The sequence below is a fragment of the Artemia sp. Qi Xiang Cuo genome, chromosome 11 (assembly GCF_049724085.1).
Source record: "Artemia sp. Qi Xiang Cuo chromosome 11, ASM4972408v1, whole genome shotgun sequence".
Lineage (NCBI taxonomy): Eukaryota > Metazoa > Arthropoda > Branchiopoda > Anostraca > Artemiidae > Artemia > Artemia sp. Qi Xiang Cuo.
Genome location: NC_142804.1, coordinates 41,265,279 through 41,287,793, shown reverse-complemented (window position 1 = coordinate 41,287,793; position 22,515 = coordinate 41,265,279). Strand labels below are relative to the sequence as shown.

Sequence of the window (22,515 nt, the reverse complement as noted above, 5' to 3'; positions counted from 1 at the left end):
AGTTTTTTCTGTCTTATTCTACAAAAAGTTAGTTGGATTCTCTGGAAGTACCATGGGTGTCCCTAGAGGAACGCTGCAAGACTACATAAAAAAAAGTTGAGAAGCTGAATATCCCTCTAAAAAGTCTGGACCTGAATTTCCTTACATTCTGTTACAACACATGCTAAATATTTAAAGAGGAACAAGAAAAAAAAACTAAAATCTTACTTGAAAACGATAGCTGATATGCTTTCGACTGTATTCCCCTAGAAGCGTGTAAATTTGCATACACTTATGCCATTATTAAGAGCATAAAAGTACCGTATAACGGAACTGCAAAGGCAGTGGAGACAGTGGAGGAATTACAGGTAAAAATTGGTACCGTGGTTTTATGGATTGCCTTAAAACTCTATCAGTTAGAACGCCAATAAGTACAAGCCTATGACGGACAACTGCTTTCAACTGTCACAGTGTAGGAGCTTTCTTTAACAGCCTGGATTGAGACCTATATAAACAAATGTTCAGACCACAAGACATTTGAAGTTTTGACAAATCAGGTCTGAAAAAATCCACAAGCCTGGTAAAATTATTGCACAGTGAGGCCAGAAGTAAGTAGGGAAGGTCAAGTCAGCAGAAAGAGGTCAGTTGAACACGATTTGTGCTGGTGTTAATGTGTTGGGAACACAGTCCCTCCTCTACATATTTCCCCACAAAAACAGTGTCCGGAAATTTTACTCAGGGGAGTTTTACCAGGAACCGTCAAGATCAGCTCAGAAAATACTTCTGGCTGGATGACTTCCTCTCATTCTTTGCTTAACTTGCATCATTTTATCGATCAACTCAAACCCAAAAAATCAACAGGAAAAAAATATGAAAAAGTCAATAGCGCTCATTGACACCCCCATGAAAGAATGCATTACTGCTAGGATAAAAGCTGTATCTGCCAAAAAGCCCTAGTCTTGGAACGGAAGAAAGTCAGACAAGTGAAAAGACTAAAAACCAAAAGGCGTGTCTCTCGCAACAAGAGTTACAGTTAGAGTGACGATTCTGACGTAGATGATCCTGTATACAACAACTCTTCAGACCCCAGCATAGACATTGAAGACAAGCCCCCTACCAGCAACTTCTAATTTGACACTGAGAAAGTGAAGGCTGGTGATTACATTCTGATTGAGCTGAAGTGCAAGAAAAGGAATTCTGTTCACAACATTATCATTATCAAAAAGTAGCAAGTGAAGAATTTAAGGTCCACTTTTGGAAGGAGACTGTACCAAGATACTTTGCGCTAACTGACGAGATGGATAGTGTCTTAAAGACAGAAGTTTAAATGAAAGTGCAACCAATAACAGGTGGAACATCAAGATTAGCGGAGCGGCTTACTTTTGGTGTTGATCAGTCAATGTATAATTTGAAATTAATACTCTTTATTTTTTTTTTTTAAACCTTAATGAAATTCATTTTGTAGTTTTTTATGCTGACCATATTCTTTCTTAATTTTATAGCCGAAAAACAAGCTTTAATGTTCCCCTGGTCACTTTTCTTTTTCTTTTGTCCTGTGGCCAAACGTAAGAAAGAGACGACCGAACCAGTGCCGAGGTGGCCCAGGTTTGGCACTCTTGACCACTTGGATAGAGAGGCATCCAGGTGGAAAAATGGCGGAGTATTTCTAATTGTCTTTTTCAAGGATGGTATTGAATGAGTTACTTTTGCTTTTGCATACTCAGCAATTTCTTATCGCTTGAATCAACTCATGGATAATTAAACAAGTAAAAGTTTTTCGATCGTCGGCAAGTCCTTATACACATATTGGACTGAAAATCCATATTAAAGTTCGAAAGGCCAATGTTGATATCACAAATGATATTTGGAAATTTCTGTTTATTTCCAGCTTTTCTAACCATCTACCAGGTAACATCCAACAACGAAAAGTTCTCGCTACTATCTATCGTAAATTTGAAGTTCTAGGGGGGCGGGGGGCAGCTTCCCCCTCTGTCCCCCTTCCCTACGCCCATGTTTACCACAATTCTCTATGACAGAAATGCCTCATTTTTCCAAACACAAGTCAAATTTTAGTGTGAAGAACTAAAATTTAGTTCTTGTTAGTTCTAAACTTAGTTCTATTAGTTCTAAACTATTAGTTCTAAAAATTATTCCTTAATTTAATTCTTATGTAGGGGTAGTCCCCTACCCTTACATAGGGGTAGGGGTGGGACTCTCTCGACCAAACATATATATTTGTTTTTAGTTCGATATTGAAGAGCAATGTTAAACCTTAAATTCTGAACACGAATAACCTTAACTACGAGTGATATTTCATAGCCTCAATCCCTCCCCCTGCACTTTTGAGGTTGGAGTAACGCTCTTTGAGCTTGCTGACGGAAACGTAATACTGAGCGCACTTAGTGTGGAAATACTGTGATAGAAAAGTGAAGGTTCAAGTGCAAAAAGTAGGAAATTTAACGGGATGGTACCCCACAAAAACGAACAGAGGGTAAATTCTAAAAATCAAATTTTCTTAACAAATATAAAGAGCAATGTAAACCTCAAAATAATTAGAAATTATCCTAAATATGAGGAAAGCTACGACTTTAACAGCCACCCTCTACGTTAACTTGTGCTGTCTCAAAAGCATTTTAGACTGCAAAAAATCTAGCCAGTTGGTAACTGTAAGTGTTTTATTTTATTAACTGATTGTCTAAAAAAAAAAATCAAAGCTATAGCATAAAACAGCACAAGTTTAAGGAGATGGCAATACCTCGTATTCAAAATAAAGTTTTAATGTTGCCTATTATTTGCAATTGAAGAAAAATTGCTTTCAAAATTGAATGTTAAGGTAAGAAACAGCCAATAATCGTATGCTTCTCTAGAGTGAAGGTGGTTCTCACCATTTCAACATTCTGAGTAAGCTTTAATTTAGAATCTCCAATTCCTTTTGTTTGTCTTGAATGTCAGGATTTGTTCGCATTATCTGTACTGCAACATGAATAGTAATATCAATTTTAATTAACTGTATGAAATTTATCTTATTGATTGCCCCAAGATAGCTAAATACATGTATAAGGGGCCGACTCTTGGGTCCCTTTGATACTGGACAGAAGCCATTTAATTGTTAAGATAGCTGAGGCATTCATTTTGCTTCACGTGTAAGGCCTGGAATTTGTTTTGGAGAAAAATCTAGTTCACATGATTTCTTAACTAAGAAAAGAATGGAAGCTAATAAACAACAGATTTTGCATTTAAATATAAAATAATAGAAAGCAATTACCATGTTCTGATTAAAAAAGAAATATAAACGGAAAAAGAAAAAAAGAAAAAGAAAGAACAAGGAATCTAGTAGTAAAATGGTCAAACATTATTTTTAGTAAAAGAAGAAATAGAAGAGGAAGAAGAAATAATTATTTACTCTGTCTTTAGAATGGATTATTAAAAGTTTATTGTCACACTTTGACAAAGAATGTTTTTCACTATATCCTTAGTTACCAAAAAGCACTAAAATTGCCAAAGTGAATTACGGCTGGAAAATTTGAATATATGTTACTGTGAATGTCCGAAATCTGGTTAATCTCGACATTCACCGGTGAATATCCGAAATTTCTTTTTCTCTGCTTGGATTCAATTAGCTCTGCGAATCAGCTTTTTCAGTCTTATGCAAGTTATGATGGTAAAAGTTAAAGTTAGGTTGTGTTAGTTTACGTTAGATTAGGTTAGGTTAAATTTGGTTATAAATATCAGAAATGGGTTAAAAACCTAACCAAACCTAGCCCAACCTAACCTAACCTGTCATCATCAAACCTTGCATTAAACTGAAAAACTTGATTGGCAACACCGTGTAAACCTAAGTAAAAACAAAAGGTATTTCGGACATTCACGGTAACATATACATTGAATAACGCTTATACGTATGCATATGGACAAGAATTTCTGCTATGCAAGCAAAATGTGAGGAATAGAGAGCTCTGATTCCTGATTATTATGGGCAAACAAAAATTACTTATTGCTTATATTTTCATACAGCTAGGAGTTATAACTTACATTACTTGCTTATAAAATTACTTATAATTTACATACATATTCCTTGTATACTCATATCACTTGTTATAGGCTACTTATTTTTTTTCTTTTTTTTTTCCACCTCCTCTCCTCTCGGTGACTTTCAAATTTTCTTTTAAAATATCACATAATTTATTTAATGTCACCTACTCTTTTCTTAATAAAAAAACTGCTTCAAAAATTTCAAAATATTGTTCTACTTATTAAAAAATCTTTAAAATCTACTTCTTTTTTTTCCACCTCCTCTCCTCTTGGTGACTTTCAAATTTTCTTTAAAAATATCTCATAATTTATTTAATGTCACCTACTCTTTTCTTAATAAAAAAACTTCTTCAAAAATTTCAAAATATTAAATTTATATAAAATTGAGCATTCCAAAATATATCAGGTTATAAAAATAGAGGTATACTACATTTCAATTTTCATATTTTCATATACCTTTTAGGTTCATCCGATATCTCAGGCTACTTATAGATCCGATAGGCTACTTATAACTCATATAAATTAATTATCTAGAATTAATTGTTTCCTTCGTTTCCTATGAAAACAACTAGGGCAATCACAAATAATTTTAAGCTGCAAATTACTGGCCTTTCATGTTTTTTTTTATAGTTAAGCAGATTGAAATTTTCTCTGAAAGACGTATCTCTCTGATACTCTTTTGATTGGCTACGGATATATTAAAGTGATTAAATGAATGAGTTAAATTAAATGAAGTGAGCGAATATTTTTTTTCTTATTGAATAGTTGCGAAAGAACATTTTTCACTGGCGAAAGAATACGCTTTGTAAAATTTGGAGTTAACATTTCCTTGATGCTGTGCAATCATTTAAGGGTACACTCTCGTTCAAGCGCCTGTTTGTTATGGTATCAGTATCTGACGCAGTTCTATTCCTTTGTGGAGTTCTCTTCTGCTATTAAAACGCTTCAACTCTTCACTATTTTTGTTCCCTGTTTTTTTTTTTTTTTGGCGTCTTGTAAATCACCTTTTAATTTGCATGTCCGAAAAATGATTAGTAACACCATCATACCTCTAACACTGATTTTCTTTTTTGAAGGAATGTCAATGGAGATATATGCCATAGTGAACGGTCGTGTGTTACCATATATTCTGGATCCCAATTTTGAGAAATACTTGCCTGTGATTCCACCAGATGTGAACTATGTCAACTTTACTTGGAAGTCGGGTGTAAAAAAATATGTGTATAACTTTGACAGTCTCCAGTCTTTTAATGAAGAAATACTTAAGCCACCAGTTGTGTCGATCTCACGTGTTGGCCGAGTGCCAAAAAAGGCCAAAAGTAACTATTTTATTTTCAAACTATTCAATTTTGTTTTATTGATTTATATAAAACTCGATATGAATTCAGGATTGATAAACAAGGGGGAAAGGGTACAAAGTTTGCAAGAGTCATAGTCAAGGGAATTTATTGTGGTTTTCATTTTTAAATCATTGTCACTATTTAAGTTTAAGCATCCACATTACCCAGATAATCGTAGATATTAATGTTTAATACGAATATAAAAAGAATGTAAATCCAAATTTGCTCCATACAAATTTTCCATGCTGTGGGGCATTAATAGCCCCACAGTGCCATAGCTCAATTAATAGCCCCATGTAAGTATATCCAATAAGATATAATCTATGCAGTGGTTACTTGGGAATAACTCGGTAGATTTGAGATACTTTACTTTTGAGTTGATGATGGCTTGTATTTACTAATGACAAGGTTGTATATCTATGGGCCGCTCTTTATAATTGATTGTGCTTGGCTGTACTGTTCGTCCTAGGTGACTGGCAATGACGGATGCAGGGGGCCGGGGGAGCCCTCCCCCCCCCACCTAGATTTTTCGTACACCCTCTTTCCTTTTTTTTCTTTTTCACTCTTCTTTAGAATAAATTCGTCAATTGGGTCAGTTATTGGAACCTTTGTCACATTGCCCCCCAAGATTTCGCTCTAGATCCGCTCCTGGTGACTGGATGGGTGAGTAGGTTCAAAGGTGTTCAGGTGCTTATCTGTCAAAATTACTAAAGTAGGAAAACTGTCCTTTTTTCTCACCGTATAACCTTTAATTTTATCTTTAAAAGCTAAAATTATATATATGTAATATATCCACTGCCTTAGTTAAAATTTTCTGGGTTTTTATAGATTTTCGTTTCACTTTAATCATAAATGGAAAAGCAGTGTGGTCTAAGGAATTACTGAGGTGTTGGGAGATTCACGATGATGGGAGCCAAATGTGAAACGTTTCTTTCAATGTAAAAAAAAAAAAAAAAAAAACAATTCTAAGATTTCTAAGAATTTGTCTCTTTAAAAAGAAATAAAATAAAAACAATCTGTTCTCATCCCAGCCATTGTGTGGATGCTATTTCTGGTACTGCGTGATTTAGAATACTGTTTATTTACTCTTGAGTTCCAGAACAGTGAAAATTAATTCAGATGGATTGAATTGGCCAAGCGAAAAATTTGCACAATAATTTATATATATTTAAAAATTATATGTTTATTTCTGGGTTCCATCGTTGATCTCTCTAAAGAATCTTTCAACCCTTTCAACCATCTCTATCTACCTAGGAGGATCAGAAGTAAGCAATAAATAAAAATTTTCTTATTTTCCCAAAAATTGTAGGAAACCCAAATCTTTAAAAATTTAGGGGTATAAATTTTCATCTGACAGGAATGGTACAAACGCCGTTTGAATTATCGTATCTTGACTGTTCATACTTAAAAATAAGAGAGAATAACTAATGAGACTGTATTTCAGCTTTTAGTGTTTTTATCCCCTGCTCTGGAAATGCTAGTGGTGTTGCATCATTCACAATTGGACTTAGTTTGGAAACGAGGCGAAAGAAACCATTAGCAGGGACACCTCTACGATTGCGATTACGGAAAGAGTGTACACCGAGAGGTGAGAGCCGCAACTCTACGCCAGCAGCTCCCCCTCGCTCCCGCCATGGTGAGTAGGGCGGATGTCTAACCGCTATCTAACAAGCTTGTTTTGCTGGGATGCTTTTAAGCCCCGCTTTTGTTATACTCTTGTTAATCTTAAAATGTGTTGGTATACATCAACGATAAATCGAAGCTAAATATTCATATAAAATTAGTTCGGATTATGGTCTTGATTGGAAGAAAACTAATTAACTAAGTTAAAACTCAGTATCAAAAATATATAATTTCTATATTTTATAAATTAAGTAACTTCTTCAGTATTATATAAATAACATCTAAAGTTGAATTAAATGATTGGCCATTTTTTTCCAATAACTTCTATATTATACAAATTTTCATGTAATTTTTATGAGTGGTTAATGCATAGAGTGGTTAATTTTATTGGGGGGGGAGCAAGAGGGGTTCGTATCCGGATAGTCATGGGGCATAGGCTATATAATAGTTTTTTCTACAAATTATTGGGGGGGACAACTGCCCCTCCTCCGAAACGACGCCCCTGAGAACCACCTTGCTAAGTTCATGACGATCATTACGATCTGAATTTTCGGAAGAAACGAAAATGAATTCCTGGAGCTGAAATGAAATCATTTCAGAAGAAGAAACTGACAAAATTTTCGGTAAACAATCGGATCTCGGACAAACTGTCTTCGATATTTTAAAGGAATTAGTAGAATAATCAGCTCAACTATCAAATTTTGAGAATCCTTGAAATTTTAATTCACCTAACTAAAATTTCCTTTGAAATATCAAATAATTTTGTTGTTGTATCTATAGGAACAGGTTTTGAATACAGAAAAACTAAAATATCTACTAAAAATTTAGACCCTATTTTGCAGGCCTCAGGGCAAGTTTACAGGGTTAGATATTCTTTGTAGTGAGGATAAATGTTAGTCTTAGGTGGCCTATTTTCATTCCATTGGAAGTAAGTTGACTTTTTGTTCGTTCATTATAAAGTCTGCTCTAAGCTGAAAAAAAAAACATTTCCAACAAAAAAGTTTTTAAAGACCTACCGGAACTGAAAAAAGTTTTCATCCTTGCTCTGTTGTAAAATCTTTGGAAATTTAACTAAAATTTTACTGAATTGAAAATATTGGTTGTTAAAAATAAACTGTCTTTTTTCAATATTCGGTACAATATCCTTTTATTTTGCAAATAATCTTCTTAGGTCAAGGGTTTGGGTAAGACTTGAGAGGGCATCTAAGCTTACGTGAACTTGGCGAACGTTAAACATTGTGCTTTTGAAATAACAAAGCGAGTATTTAAAGGACATGGAACTCAGACCCCTTTTCCAATACGTGAGAATTTGGATTGAGGTCGCTGATGCAGACTTCAATCCAAATTATAGATGTCATGTCACATGTCCCTGAATTTGTGACCACATTTTTTTACTATTGCATTTTCATTAGTTTCATTGCTCAAATTAAGGGTTTTACATTAGTCCTCAGTTGTGCCGATTTTTTCTAGTTCTGCTTATTTCTATACGAAGTTTTTTGATTTCGAAACAGTGAGTCATCCCCATAAGCCTGGTCTCTTCACCTTAAGCCTAGGTCTCTTGGGTAACACATTTTTTTTCATCAATTGTAAGGAATTGAGGAAGATAGTAGTTATAGGTAGTTGATGGAACCTTCTATCCAAATAAAAGATTTCAAGTCACAGGGCTGAATTTGTGACCACATTTTTTCACTATTTAGTTTCATTGCTGAATTAAGAGTTTTACTTTAGTCTTGGGTTGCGCCGATTTTTTCTAGCTCTTCTAATTTCTATAAGAAATTTTTGTATTGAAAACACTGAGTCGTCCCCTAAAGCCTGGCTCTCTTGGGTAATACATGTTGTTTTCGTCAATTCTAAGGAATTGATTCATTAATATTCATTGAAAATAAAAGAGGTGACATTGCCCAACCCCCTAACACCTTGAAATCTGTCTTTTGATGGCATTTACATTACAAAAATGATCCCCTTACCCTGAATTTTTTTTTTCAATGTTCATTAAATATATTCATTTAAGAAAAGATTAAAAGTTTTTATGATTTAATAATTTTTGAACATCAATTATAATGGATGCCTTTTATTCCCTATTTTGATGGCCCCTTTCCACTTGTGGTCTTGTATTATTCGATGATCAAGCTATTTTTACTTCTTGGTAGTAATATTCATTGATGTAACTGATCCCGTCCTATGGGATACTTAGCATCCCATATCTCCCATCAGTTTATGGAAAATGAAGTCTTTCATTTTCTTATTTATTATATGGCCAAATATGTTAGTCAGGCTCTCCTTTGGGCTTTAATTCTGAGTGTGTGTCTTTCTGTAGTTCCTAAAATAAATGTATTATTATTGAAGCTACTTGGCAGATATACTGAGTCTGTCACTGCTATTTATATCAAAAAGCTCCACCTATTTCATTCAGCCAATATATTTTAGGTACTGAACGTTTTAGATTCCCTCATACTGTCGTCCCGAAACCGAAACAGTAAATCTAGTCCTTTTTAAAACATGAATTGAAAATTGGACATTGTTTAGAAATAAATGTTGCATTGTTTGCCCTTCATCTGTTTTTCCTTTTTTTTTTACACCGATTTAGAAGTTTTTAGGAGATTGAGCACCCTATAATCCGTAGACAGTTCTTCAGATATTTTGAGTTTCTTGCGAGGAAATACATAGTATTTGATATTACTTTTAAAAAGGGATGAACTATTGAGTTTTCCTCTGAATCGCATCCATTTCTAAATAGTGTTGGAATTCATTAATGATGTTTTCATGTTTTTATTTCCTGTGCTGTAGTTTTGTTATATGATGCGTAAATTATTATTATTATTTTTTATTACTTCTTATGTTCCATTTTTGTTTGTGGGTTTTTGTGTATTATCTTTTTTTCTTTATTTAACTCCTCTATAACAGTGCTTTTAATGTTTTTCTAAAAGGTTAGAACAAAAATAAAATCAATATTTGTATCTGGACAATACTAAAGTGTTCTGAGCTGACACAATGAGCACCTCACTAATATTTTGTCAAAAATCTTCATTTCTTTCATTCATTCAATGTGTTTTAAGTAATTCGTATTAGCAGTTCCTTCACTCGCGGCCAAAAACGAAATTCTTTATCCTTTCTAGTTCCTTCATACTGTCATGCCCTAAAACGAAACAGCATATGCAGCCTTTTTTCTAAGAAAATGAGTTGGAAATTGGACATTGGTTGGAAATAAATGTTGTATTATCCTACTTGTGCTGAAGTGTTCTGAGCAGACATAATGAGCACCTCACTAATATTTTGTCAAAAATCTTCATTTCTTTCATTCATTCATTGTGTTTTAAGTAATTTGTATTAGCAGTTCATTCACTCGCGGCCAAAAACGAAATTCTTTATCGTTTCTAGTTCCTTCATACTGTCATGCCCTAAAACGAAACAGCATATGCAGCCTTTTTTCTAAGAAAATGTGTTGGAAATTGGACATTGGTTGGAAATAAATGTTGTATTATCCTACTTGTGCTGAAGTATTCTGAGCAGACATAATGAGCACCTCAGTAATATTTTGTCGAAAATCTTCATTTCTCTCATTCATCCATTATGTTTTAAGTAATTTGTATAAGAAGTTGCTTCACTCGCGCTCAAAAACGGAATTCTTTATCGTTTCTAGTTCCTTCATACTGTCATGCCCAAAAACGAAACAGCATATGCAGCCTTTTTTCTAAGAAAATGAGTTGGAAATTGGACATTAGTTGGAAATAAAGGTTGTATTATCCTACCTGTGCTGAAGTAATCTCACCAGACACAATGAGCACCTCACTAATATTTTGTCAAAAATCTTCATTTCTCTCATTCATCCAATCGTGTTTTAAGTAATTCGTATTAGCAGTTCATTTACTCGCGGCCAAAAACGAAATTCTTTATCATTTCTAGTTCCTTCATACTGTCATGCCCAAAAACGAAACATCATATGCAGCCTTTTTTCTAAGAAAATGTGTTGGAAATTGGACATTGGTTGGAAATAAATGTTGTATCGTCCTACCTGTGCTGAAGTATTCTGAGCAGACACAATGAGCACCTCACTAATATTTTGTCAAAAATCTTCATTTCTTTCATTCATCCATTGTGTTTTAAGTAATTCGTATAAGCAGTTCTTTTACTCGCGGCCAAAAACGAAATTCTTTATCCTTTCTAGTTCCTTCATACTGTCATGCCCTTAAACGAAACAGCATATGCAGCCTTTTTTCTAAGAAAATTTGTTTGAAATTGGACATTGGTTGGAAATAAATGTTGTATTATCCTACTTGTGCTGAAGTGATCTGAGCAGACACAATGAGCACCTCACTAATATTTTGTCAAAAATCTTCATTTCTTTCATTCATCCATTGTGTTTTAAGTAATTCGTATAAGCAGTTGATTTACTCGCGGCCAAAAACGAAATTCTTTATCGTTGTGCTGAAGTGTTCTGAGCAGACACAATGAGCACCTCACTAATATTTTGTCAAAAATCTTCATTTCTTTCATTCATCCATTGTGTTTTAAGTAATTTGTATTAGCAGTTCCTTCACTCGCGGCCAAAAACGAAATTCTTTATCGTTTCTAGTTCCTTCATACTGTCATGCCCTAAAGAATACTTTAAGAAAGAATACTTTAAATTGTTTAGTAGCCATCATCATCATTGCCAAAACTAGTCGCTATAAAAAAGGTTATTAAGCTTTTCATGGAGCAAGTTTTCCAAAAATAAACTTGATTCTGCAAATATGATTATTGGATCATGATCGACTAGGGGGGAGATCCGCTGTTCTACCAGATTCACCATTCTAAGAGAAAGTATTCTAGACATTTCTCTCATTCATCCAATGTGTTTTAAGTAATTGGCATTAGCATTTCATTCGTATTATCGCGCCCAAAAATGAAATTTCCTAATATTTCCGAAGAGCTGATAAGCAGTGGATCTTTATTTGTTTCTTTCATCTAGTGGATCTTAGAATGGTGAATCTGGTAGAACAGCGGATCTCCCCCTAGTCGATCATGATCCAATAATCATATTTGCAGAATCAAGTTTATTTTTGGAAAACTTGCTCCATGAAAAGCTTAATAACCTTTTTTATAGCGACTAGTTTTGGCAATGATGATGATGGCTACTAAACAATTTAAAGTATTCTTAGTTTCAGTTACACCAATCTGTAATACTGCAGGCGAATTTTCAGTTGCAAAATATAGTGCCTAACTTCCCACAGCAAGTGTTACGCCCGGGCTTTATTATAGTAAAGTCACGTCTACATTCTGCGTTTTCTGGAAAATTGGGATTGGAAACTGGTAATATGGATAGTGTACCGCTACTGCAGTTGCAGTTTCCTGTTTCTGGGCTCGCAACGAAAAAACGCCAATAAATGGGTCGGCATGCCAAAAAATAGGAAGTGAAGATAGGTTGTTCCGTTTTCTAGGAGCTTTCTCAAGCAATAGATGAGAAAACGAAGCCATGAGGTTTACCAAGAAATATGAAGAAGCTTCTAATAACTCTCAGAAATGTTCAAATGAAGAGACATTATTATTAATTGAAATCTGAAAGGATAAATTCAAAGATAAGAAAACTGGACGGAAAACCGGAGAACGGGAAACTGGGTGACATGTAGCAGTCCTAAAATAGCAATGTGGAATGCTACCTTTCTCCTAGTTTTCCAGAAAACTCTGAGTGTAGACGCACTCTAGCCCATGCGGATAAATCAAAATTAAGCATGGCTGCAGATCCAATTATGTAATCCATCAGTATTCAAATTTTAAGCGTAATATTTATGATTGACCAATCAGAGTAAAGATTTATGGAATGAAGTTTTTGAAATTAGGAAAAATAGTACAGAACAGCAGTTTTCCTATCTGTAAGATGAATATGGGGAAAAATAAAAGGAAATAATATTAGTACGCAATAGCTGGAAACAAATTAGCTGGGAGACACGCGCAGACTCTTCAGGTTAGGTTAGATGCAAACTTTTCAGACTAATTTCTTGCGATTTCAATTTTAAAGATAACGAGATATCTATTGGTAAAAAGACTATCAAAAACCCTAGTGGGCTGAATTCAAAATTCTTATTAAAAAAAAAATACAATAACAAAATAATACAATAACAATATATAGTTACCACTGTAACGAAACACAACAGGTAACAGTCAGAAAATACAAAATACAGAAGTCATAAATATAGGTCATGATTATAAAACATTTAGAGGTCATAATATAAAAAAATAAAAAGAATAATAAATAAAATAACCAAATTTTCAAAAATTAAAAAATAATATAAACAAAACAATTTAAATTTTTGATAAACTTACGGGTCATGATTTTGGTTGATTTTATTTGTGAAAAAGGGAATAAAAGTTTTTTTTATAACGTATGGGAGAAAGGATGGGGATGGGTTGGGATACTATACGGCGGTGGCGATTTCTTATGGGTGAGTGGCTGCTAGGAAAGATGTTTTCAGTACGGGGGTTTATTTGTTCTGACTTCCCGAAACGGAGGCACAAATTTTTTCTTATGGACTCGAGGATATCAAGTTTTGAATTTTTAAGGAGGTAGGAATATGGGTCCTTGCCTTCTTTATAAATAATCCTCAGGGCTCTTTTTTGAATATTTTCGTTTTTTTTGGTTGCTTCAATTGAGAGGCCCGTATGCCAGACAGGACAAGCGTACTCGACCAAAGGACGTACAAAAGAAATATGTACCTATAGTAATTGAGATGGGGGGCAACTAAATTTATTCAGAAGAGAAAGTAGGGCCGTTTTTTTCACTCATCAAATTGCTAAGATAATAAAAATTTTGTCAGAAAAATCTTACAAGTGAAATCTTTGAACTAAGATCTTGCATCTTTTGTCATTTTTATGCAAACGCCTTTCATCATTCTGGTCTGATCAGCGGTCTGAGAACAATGACGAGTATATCATCAAAGTTCTCTCATCATTGTCCTATATTAACAATATCGTGCGCAAAGGACACTACTCTATCCAAAGTCTAACGAGTATGCGAAGGCTGGGTCTCTCAGATCGTCAACTCTTACTGGCTTACACGGCATACATCAGCCCAATCCTTGAATATTGTTGTCCTGTCTGGGGTCCCTTAGCACAAAAACTGCCTACATGTCAGAGGAACTAGAAGACGTTCAAAAACGTGCTACTAAAATAGTTCTTGGACTCAGGTATGAGAGTTACGAGCATGCCCTTGTGGTTATGAGCTTGCCCACTTTGTTCGCCCGAAGACACGATTTGATAATGAGATTCGGGAAATCACTCATGTCAAACGAGAAACATCGCTCAATTCTTCCTCCAACCGCACCGAACCCCAAACTCACCAGGGCATCAGAACAGACTACAACCCCTCAAGTGCCGAACGAACAGATTTGCAAATTCCTTCGTACCATATTTTGTTAGTGTATTAAATAAGTGATATTTTTTTTCTTAGATGACTGTAAAAATAGCATAATTTAGCGTTCAGTCTTGTTTGCTACGAAAGGTATTTGATTAGACGAATACGAAATACTATATGGCAGAAAGATGGCGTCTTTCACGCTTTTTGCTAACATCAGTGAGCTGTAAAATCTTGGAAAAAAGATGAGTTAAAAAAAACGATAATCTTTGCAGAAAGATGAAAGATCTTAGTGCTAAAAAACGGCCCTAGTGACAAGTTTGCTTGACGAAGGATGTTATTTACATGGGTGTCCCTCTTCAAATCAGAAGATATGGTAACACCTAGGAGTTTAAAGGAAGTAGCTGAAATCTCAGGAGGAATAGGATGAAGTAAAAGAGGAGGGTACTTTAGGAGACTGACAGATAATATAGTGGATTTACAAGATTAACCGTCATATCAAGAGAAGAAGCCTCGCCTGCAATGTCATGGAGGATGTCTATTGGATTGCTATAAATATTTTTATAACATGTCTCTACAACTATTAGGTCGTCGACAAATTTCCACCTGTCAGGGTAATTCATTGAAAGACTTTTGATGATGACGGAAAAGGGGAGGGGGCCAAGAATAGTACCTTGGGGAATGCCACTGTGAATACGAAGGTGGCTGGAGTAGCAATCTTGATATTTGACTGCCTGTGATCTGTTTGAAAGAAATGAGGCAACAAACTTGACTAAATATGTTTCGACCTGGAATTCTTCGATACGTTTTTCTATCAAGATATTATGGTTAACCAGGTCGAAAGCCTTTTGTAGGTTAACAGAAATTAGGTTTAGCCAGGTGTTTGGTCTCTCAAGTAGTCTCCCCATGGAGTCAACAAGGTGGATAAGGTAATGAGAGGTTGATGTAGAGTTAAGATTTCCAAACTGCCTAGGATCAACGAGGGGGTGGACTTGGTCCCTGAGCCAGTCAAGGCGTATGTAGCACAAGTGTGGCGTTAAAATTGAAGAAAGACCCGTATCATTCACAAATTTTGATTCCTCATCGATTCGTGTGACTGTGGTGTGGCTCGGGCATTACTGTCCATAGCAATTTCCTTCTTATAATGCATTTCAAAGAATATTTGTGTAGGGATTTGTAACTAGGTTGGCCCCAAAACTGAACTAGAATGCAATGCATTGGTGAAGCAAACTCTTTAGGTTGTTTTTGCCATTTTATTATCACTTTTTTTCAGCTTTTTATTTAATTTAATTCTCTGTTATACTACTTCAGTGAAAAATTTAAACAGTTGAAAGGATAATTAGAACAATGATAATTTTTTTTTTAATTCAGCTGAAATATTCCTTTGTAGCGTCTTTAATCTCTATATAATGTGGGGAAAAACTTTTATTTTTAGCTTCCTCGTGATGGGTTAAACTCAAATAACTAAGGTGGTATGCATACTAAGTCAGCCTCAGCTGAGAACTTGCATAAAACGAATTCCTGTACAAAAAAAGGATTACGAAATCCTTTAGACTGTTTTTGGAATTTTTATTTATATCTTTTTTTTCGGATTTTTATTTTAATTTAATTTTCTGTCACACTACTTCAGTGAAAAATTCAAGTAGTTGAAAGGATCATTAGAAAAGTGATAAAGTTCAATTTTCTTTAATGCAGCTAAAATAATCGTTTTTAGCGTCTTTAACCTCTATATTGTATATGGAAAAAAAGTTGATTCTTAGCTTTGTTGTGTTTGGTTAAACCCAAATAATTAAGGTGGCATGCATAATAAGTAAGCCTCAACTGAGAACTTACATAAAACGAATTCTTTAACGGAAAAGGAATACGAATTCCTTTATATTATTTTTGCAATTTTATTTATATCTTTAATTTCTTGCAGCTTTTTATTTAATTTAATTCACTGTCACACTACTTCTGTGAAAGAACTAATACCAAACTAAAATGTAAGAATAAAATAAAAAATATTAAAATTCGACTAAAATAAATCCAAAATATGCATAATAAAACATCCATGATTTTGAAATGCCTTGTATTACATTGTCGATTGTAACCGTGATTGTAACTGTCCAACGTATCAGGTTATTAAAATTACACCAAAATAATACAACTAATAAATAATAAAACATTTTTTTTTACCTCGGCTATTTTAAGAATAGAATAGTTTTTTTGTGGACATATTCTTTTTGCAGTGAACGGTTCAAAAGAAAAATAAAATCCCTTTAAATTAAAATCAAGTGAAATTACAGGGCCTGATCCTGAGTGTGATCGAAAGTGTGCCAATGGTGGCTGGTGTAACCAAGATAAGATATGTCAGTGCCCCGAAGGTTATATGGGTCAGTACTGTAGAACTGCTTTGTGTTATCCCCAATGCATGAATGGGGGTATTTGTATATCCCCCGGTGTCTGTTCCTGTCCACCAGGCTACCAAGGTAGACATTGTGAAGGGGGTGAGTATTTGATTTTCGTTACCATAATTAAGTCATATTTGTATTTAGCAGAACTGAAGCCAGATGGAGATTATGGGGGTTACTCTATCAACTCTAATCAAAGCTCAACTCTGACTTCAAAGAAGCTTTGTCAACTTTCGGAAATTGAAGTTAAGCTGGATATTTAAAGAACGCTTTATGTCAGGCAGTATATCTGTCCTTTGTCAAGCTGGTTTATAATAAAAAAAAAATGATCGCAATTCATACGCTGATAAAAACCATTTTGCATTTAAATACAAGTAAAGTCAGCTAGCAACAAGGCCATACCCAGGATTTTTTTTGGAGAGGGTTTTACTCAAAGATTTTTTTTTCGAAGGGGGGGGGGGGGTACACAAAGAAACCTCAAAAAACGCATACAAAAATTGTTTACATCCATTCTTGTTACGTTTTTACGAGTCAAAAAACATTTAGGGAGGGGTTGAAACCCCCCTACCCCCCCCCCCTGTGGGTACGGCTTTGGCTAGCAAATAAAAGACATACTTTATTGTAACTTTCAAACTTTGCATCTGTTTTAATTTCATTTCGTTTTGAAAGGTTAAAGGTCTGCTGTTAGTTCTAATGTTAGCAAGACTTTGTGATGTTTCACTAAGAGCCAATATAATTGACCTGATTCTGAAAAATCAAAAATAAATCCAAGGAAGTATCTCGCTAAATAATTTGTTAAAGGGGGACATAACTAGCAGAAACAAGCACGTAAGTAAACAAAGGTACATGAATGCATAAAGATAGGCACATAAGTACATATGTACATATATAGGCCTATGGTAACTACTGGGTGGGGAAGGGGGGGGGGGGGTTAATGGGTCTATACATTGGCGAATGGGAACGAAAAACCTAAAAAATTTCATTTTCAAACCTAAATTTTTTAGCCATCTCTAGCGGTGGACCCAAAGGGATGTCTCCCCTTGGTATGGGCCGATTGCAGCTTATGTTTTTGCATTCTTTTCATTTTCACTTATTTATATATTATAGCTAGACTCTAGCCCCCTCCTACTAAAAATATGTTTAAAAAAAACTTAAGCCTGGGGGGGGGGGGTAAGGAGGCATTTAACCCCCTAACGTTCAGGATAATTTCTATTCTGTTATGAACGAATACACCAGTCTGAGCCTTTTCATTCTTGAAGCATTGTCACACAAATTTTAAGCATGGGTGTAAGGGGAGAGTGTTTGTAGTCCCTACTCATAATTTGGATAGCCCAGAATATGGTATAGATCAAGAATTAAAGAAACAAAATCACATAACAAAAAAAGAACAATTTATTTCAAATGAAAGTAAAAAGCAACGTCAAAGCAATGGATCAGAAAGTGTCCTGTATATGGGAGTGGCAGCCAACCCCTCAACCTTCCTCTTTTTATCCAAAAAATTTAAGTTTTTTCCTTAATGCCTTAAAAATTGATTTACACAAGAGCCATGTGATAAGAAGCTTAATTTTTTATAATTACGTTCTAACAATTAAATGGTTTATTTGGTTTATTCCCTTTAAACAATGAGATCTTAATGTAAATGCAATAAAAGGCAATGAGAGAATAAAATGAAACAAAACTTAATAATTAGCAAATATAAATGTTTATAAATAATTAGCAAATTATTTTAAATAATTAGCACATTTAAGTATGTGCAACATGATAAATCTACTCAGCCTGACTGTGCACGTTTACGGAGTCTGCTCTGCTCCAATCTTACTGTTTAAACTATAGCCTTACCATCGAAAGACAACTAATTTATTGATAGAAAATGGTATATCACAAATATGAATTACGAAGTGATAAAAAGCTAAATTTTTTCGCTAAGCCAGATGGCTCCCTTGCATCCAATTTTTATGGCAGTCGACATGGCTTGATACATCGGCGCTTGTTCCGCTCCGTGCGACAAACCTGTGTCGTGGTGGTCTTGTTCATCGTCACGAAACTTTTTTATAGCTTCTAAGATTTCCTTACTTCCTTCGGGGTCAATTCTTGATAGCTCACGTATTTGACTATTGTAATGTTCGACGATGGAAGACTCGACTGCAACAGTGCAAGCCATGGCGGCTTCTTTGCCAAGAAGAGCACTGCCTGAAAACACATTTGCCATATTTTATATATAAATATAAACATTTTCTTTTTTTGATACTTATTTAGGTACTCTTGCATTATATGGGCCTTTCACGGAAACCAGTCACGAAAAACCCGTTTTTGATGGGTTAATTCAAGACACCGCTATAAAGTAATGGAATGTATAGTGTGGTTTTCATTGCGTATACGATATTTAAACTGTTGTTTTTTGGGTTTAGGGGGGGGGGGAGGAAGGTACCTAGGTTAGGTTACGTATTTAATATATGCAATGTTTTAATGCAATGCTGTGCTGCAATGCTAATGTGCAAATATACAGCCCAAATTTGTTTCTAAACTATTATATATTCATCATATTTTATTTTATATGATTAGAATTAACCAAACTTGACTTTTTAGAAAGGCCCATATAATGCAAGAGTACCCTTATTTATTATAGCGACCCCACTCACGAAGTTTGATCTGATCTGTTTGCGTAAAACCGGTTTCTCTGTCTGCATTCGGAAACAATTAGTTTTGGCACAGTGAGAAAAACTACAATATAGTTATATTTTAATTAAATATTTAATATATAGAGTTGGTATTTTGGTTAGGTATTTAATATAACGCGTTCTGGGTGGCCTGCTCATTATAATTAGTTATAGTGTCCATAATTCTGTCAGTTAATTATTATATTTTCATAATATTTAGGTATATTTCCTTAGGATTAAGATAACTTCATTTTTTGAGTGGGGCCACTATAATACATAAGTAACCTTTGTTTAGAAGACATTTTTATTCAATTCCAGATACTGAACTTTTGCCAAGATAACTTGAATACTTGATTTATTTTTTATATTAAATCACTGGAATTCTGCAACAACCAATTACCTTCATTTTCTTCCCAGCAAATATTGAAAATACACATTCGAATTCAGCTACTTGGCTTTTGTAGCTTAAAACAAAAAGAAAAAAAGTCTACTCTGTTTTGTTATATTTTCTTTATCTTAATTACTTACTTTATTCATAACCTGATGCATATCTGCTTATTTGCGACGGTACAATAGAAAGAAAAAAAGAGAAAAAACTCCAGGTTTTATACAAAATAAAAAAGATATATATATAAAGATATATCATATATTTTTATATTGCGTTACCAGATGTGGATAAAAAATCTCAATACCGGAACGGAACAATTTAAATCTTCTTCTTGAATTTCTAATATTTGGAAATTGCATACAAGCCCAAAGTAAAATGTGACTAATGCCATGCAATTTGTTGACTTCTCTTATGACCGAATGTTCATTTTAACTTTTAATATTCTGCCCAAAGTAGTTCCAGTTTGAAAAGAAAAGAATTACCAGCTCCAAGCACCCATCCTGCAACATTCCAGATTGGTAATAAGGCAGTGGGCCGGGCCCTATACTTGGGAATGAGTTCTTCAAATTTTTCTTTGTGCTCTTTCTCCTGATCCCACATGTGTTGGATTGTTTTCGCAGCGGGTGTATTTCCTAAAAAATTGAAACATTCTTTTTCTTGAAAAAGGATAAATCGTGCAAGTATATGAGCTCATAGTTTCAAGGAATCTTCTAAGAATCGTTATAAATAATCAAACAGAAAATCATATAAACTAGAAAAATAAGTGACAAATTAAAATCATAGTTATTAGGATCAAGGGCGTATCCTGTATTTTTGTTCGGGGGGGCCGGGGTTGTTTGCAGACAAAAACTTACAAAATCTGTTTATTTGCATTTTGTTACGTTTTACGAATCGGATAAAAATTTCGGGGGACGGGTTCAATCTGATACCCTCCTGGATCCCTTAGATCACTGGGGTCCCCTTTGCGTCCCCTAGATTTTTTGTACCCCCCTCCCTGCGATATATAGAAAATAACTTTTGGGGGGGGGGATTTCCATCGAAATATGCCTTTTTTTGGTATTCTTATTTACACAAATTGAAAAAACGACAAATTTCGCTCCTCCTAGATTTTATAAGAACACATTACTTCCTCCCTTTTATTTTTGAATTGACGCCACTGGTTTTAGCCATATTCTGTGGTAGCGTGCAGTGGCGTTAATTCACGGAAACTAGGAGGGGAACAAAACATGTGTTTTTGAAAATCTAGGGAGGCAATTTTCTTGTTCTTTCAATATTTTTTATGAAATTACGAAAAAATTCAATGAAAATACCGAAAAAAGGTATTTTTCAAAATCTGGGGAGGGGGGGGCAAAAATCGGAGGAGGTCGATGCCCCGTCCCCCAGCTAACGCCACTGGTAGCATAGGGGATAGATCTCTGATTGGCAATAAAGCCCACAGGGTTTGATCTCAGCTGACGTAAAGAGGTAAAATTATAATTTTTAACGCGAAGTTCGCTGTTTTCGGATATATAACGTTATGACGATACATGACGTAAAGAGGTAAAAATTTAGGCGAAGATAGCGTTTTTCCGATAGGTAACATTAGTTTCTCAGAATATATCTAAAATGAAATGCCAATAAAAATCCGCATGACAGGTACTTTTGTCCTTCAGTTAACCTACGAAACAAAATATATCTTCTAACTTTTTCTTCGCAAAAAGTCCATTATTTCCATTCTATGATTGTCTTTTCGGAGAGTATAAAAACGATCTAAAGAAACTACTTCCGTCCATAGTTTGACCGTCGAAAAACGCTATTAATAGAACACGCAACGATTTCTATTTTTCATTTCACAATATTATTAGATGAAAGAGTTAATTGAGTATTTTGAACTGAAAAAGTTGATTTAATTACCTAGAACTGCTAATTGTCCAGCATATATTCTGTCTGCTCCCAATTCTCCGGCATGATCGACCCTCAAGATTCGATCCCGAATTTCTTTGATTCTTGCAGCTTTTGCCCCACTATGTACTTGGCGAAGGTGATTTCGCAAGATAGCAATTGACGGATGAAGCATTTCCTGTAAGAATATAACTGTTGATAAATGTGTAGCATGTACCTTCACCTACTGTTTGTAACTGTAGATAATGTTTGGCATGTGGCATAAACGTTTTTTTCAAAATTTTTTGAAGGCTGAAAGAAAACTTTTAAGTTCCAAGGACAGTGAAAATAAAAAGCAAAAAAAAACATATGGCACTAAACAACCTAAGAAGGTATAGCTTTGCTTTGAAAGTGTAGTTGCCTTTGGGAATCAACACGTTCTTAATTTTTGAATTTTTATGGACGAAAAGCATCGTTAAATTTAACTAATTAATTTCGCTTATCAATGTTCATCGTTCCATGTCGCAAAACTGATGAAAATTTGTTACTTCCGTAAAAACTTAGTAATTTTGAACAACCAAAAGAAAAATATTAAGAAATCACTGTTTTTAAATATGAATAGATCTAAGATGCGTCCAGAAGGCAAAAAATGTTTTTATTTTAATGTCATTGGTACTTTAATAGTAGGCTATCCACTCTATTGGGTAATATCTATTAGACCTCCAGCTTTGGCGACAGAATATTCATTCTATCACTAAAAAGACCCACGTGCAATGAAATTTGTATTATAATCTATTTTTAGGTCTGTGTAAAGAAAAGTGCTTAAATGGAGGCAAGTGCATTCAAAAAGACACGTGTCACTGCTCAAAAGGTTTCTATGGCCCAAGGTGTGAGCATAGTAAGTAATATCTTTCACTAT

At 34.5% G+C, this 22,515-nt stretch overlaps 2 protein-coding genes across 6 annotated transcripts in view; one reads left to right on the top strand and one right to left on the bottom strand.

The window, feature by feature from the left end:
* The window catches only part of shf (WNT inhibitory factor 1), a 62,862-nt gene that overhangs the window by 29,845 nt on the left and 10,502 nt on the right, over nucleotides 1-22,515 (top strand). For 2 of the 3 annotated variants that reach the window (XM_089096787.1, XM_089096786.1), the window contains exons 4-7: nucleotides 5,088-5,330; nucleotides 6,796-6,987; nucleotides 16,587-16,787; nucleotides 22,399-22,494. In XM_089096787.1, the coding sequence (XP_088952913.1) occupies nucleotides 5,088-5,330; nucleotides 6,796-6,987; nucleotides 16,587-16,787; nucleotides 22,399-22,494 (732 nt within the window). The remainder of the gene's footprint in view (nucleotides 1-5,087; nucleotides 5,331-6,795; nucleotides 6,988-16,586; nucleotides 16,788-22,398; nucleotides 22,495-22,515) is intronic. The other variant, XM_089096788.1, reaches the window with a different exon arrangement.
* The window catches only part of Coq7 (ubiquinone biosynthesis protein COQ7, mitochondrial), a 34,632-nt gene continuing 30,649 nt past the window's right edge, over nucleotides 18,533-22,515 (bottom strand). For all 3 annotated transcript variants that reach the window (XM_089096791.1, XM_089096789.1, XM_089096790.1), the window contains exons 2-4: nucleotides 21,630-21,795; nucleotides 20,219-20,368; nucleotides 18,533-18,881 (exon numbers count right to left, since the gene is read on the bottom strand). In XM_089096791.1, the coding sequence (XP_088952917.1) occupies nucleotides 18,601-18,881; nucleotides 20,219-20,368; nucleotides 21,630-21,792 (594 nt within the window). In that variant the 5' untranslated portion in view covers nucleotides 21,793-21,795 and the 3' untranslated portion in view covers nucleotides 18,533-18,600. The remainder of the gene's footprint in view (nucleotides 18,882-20,218; nucleotides 20,369-21,629; nucleotides 21,796-22,515) is intronic.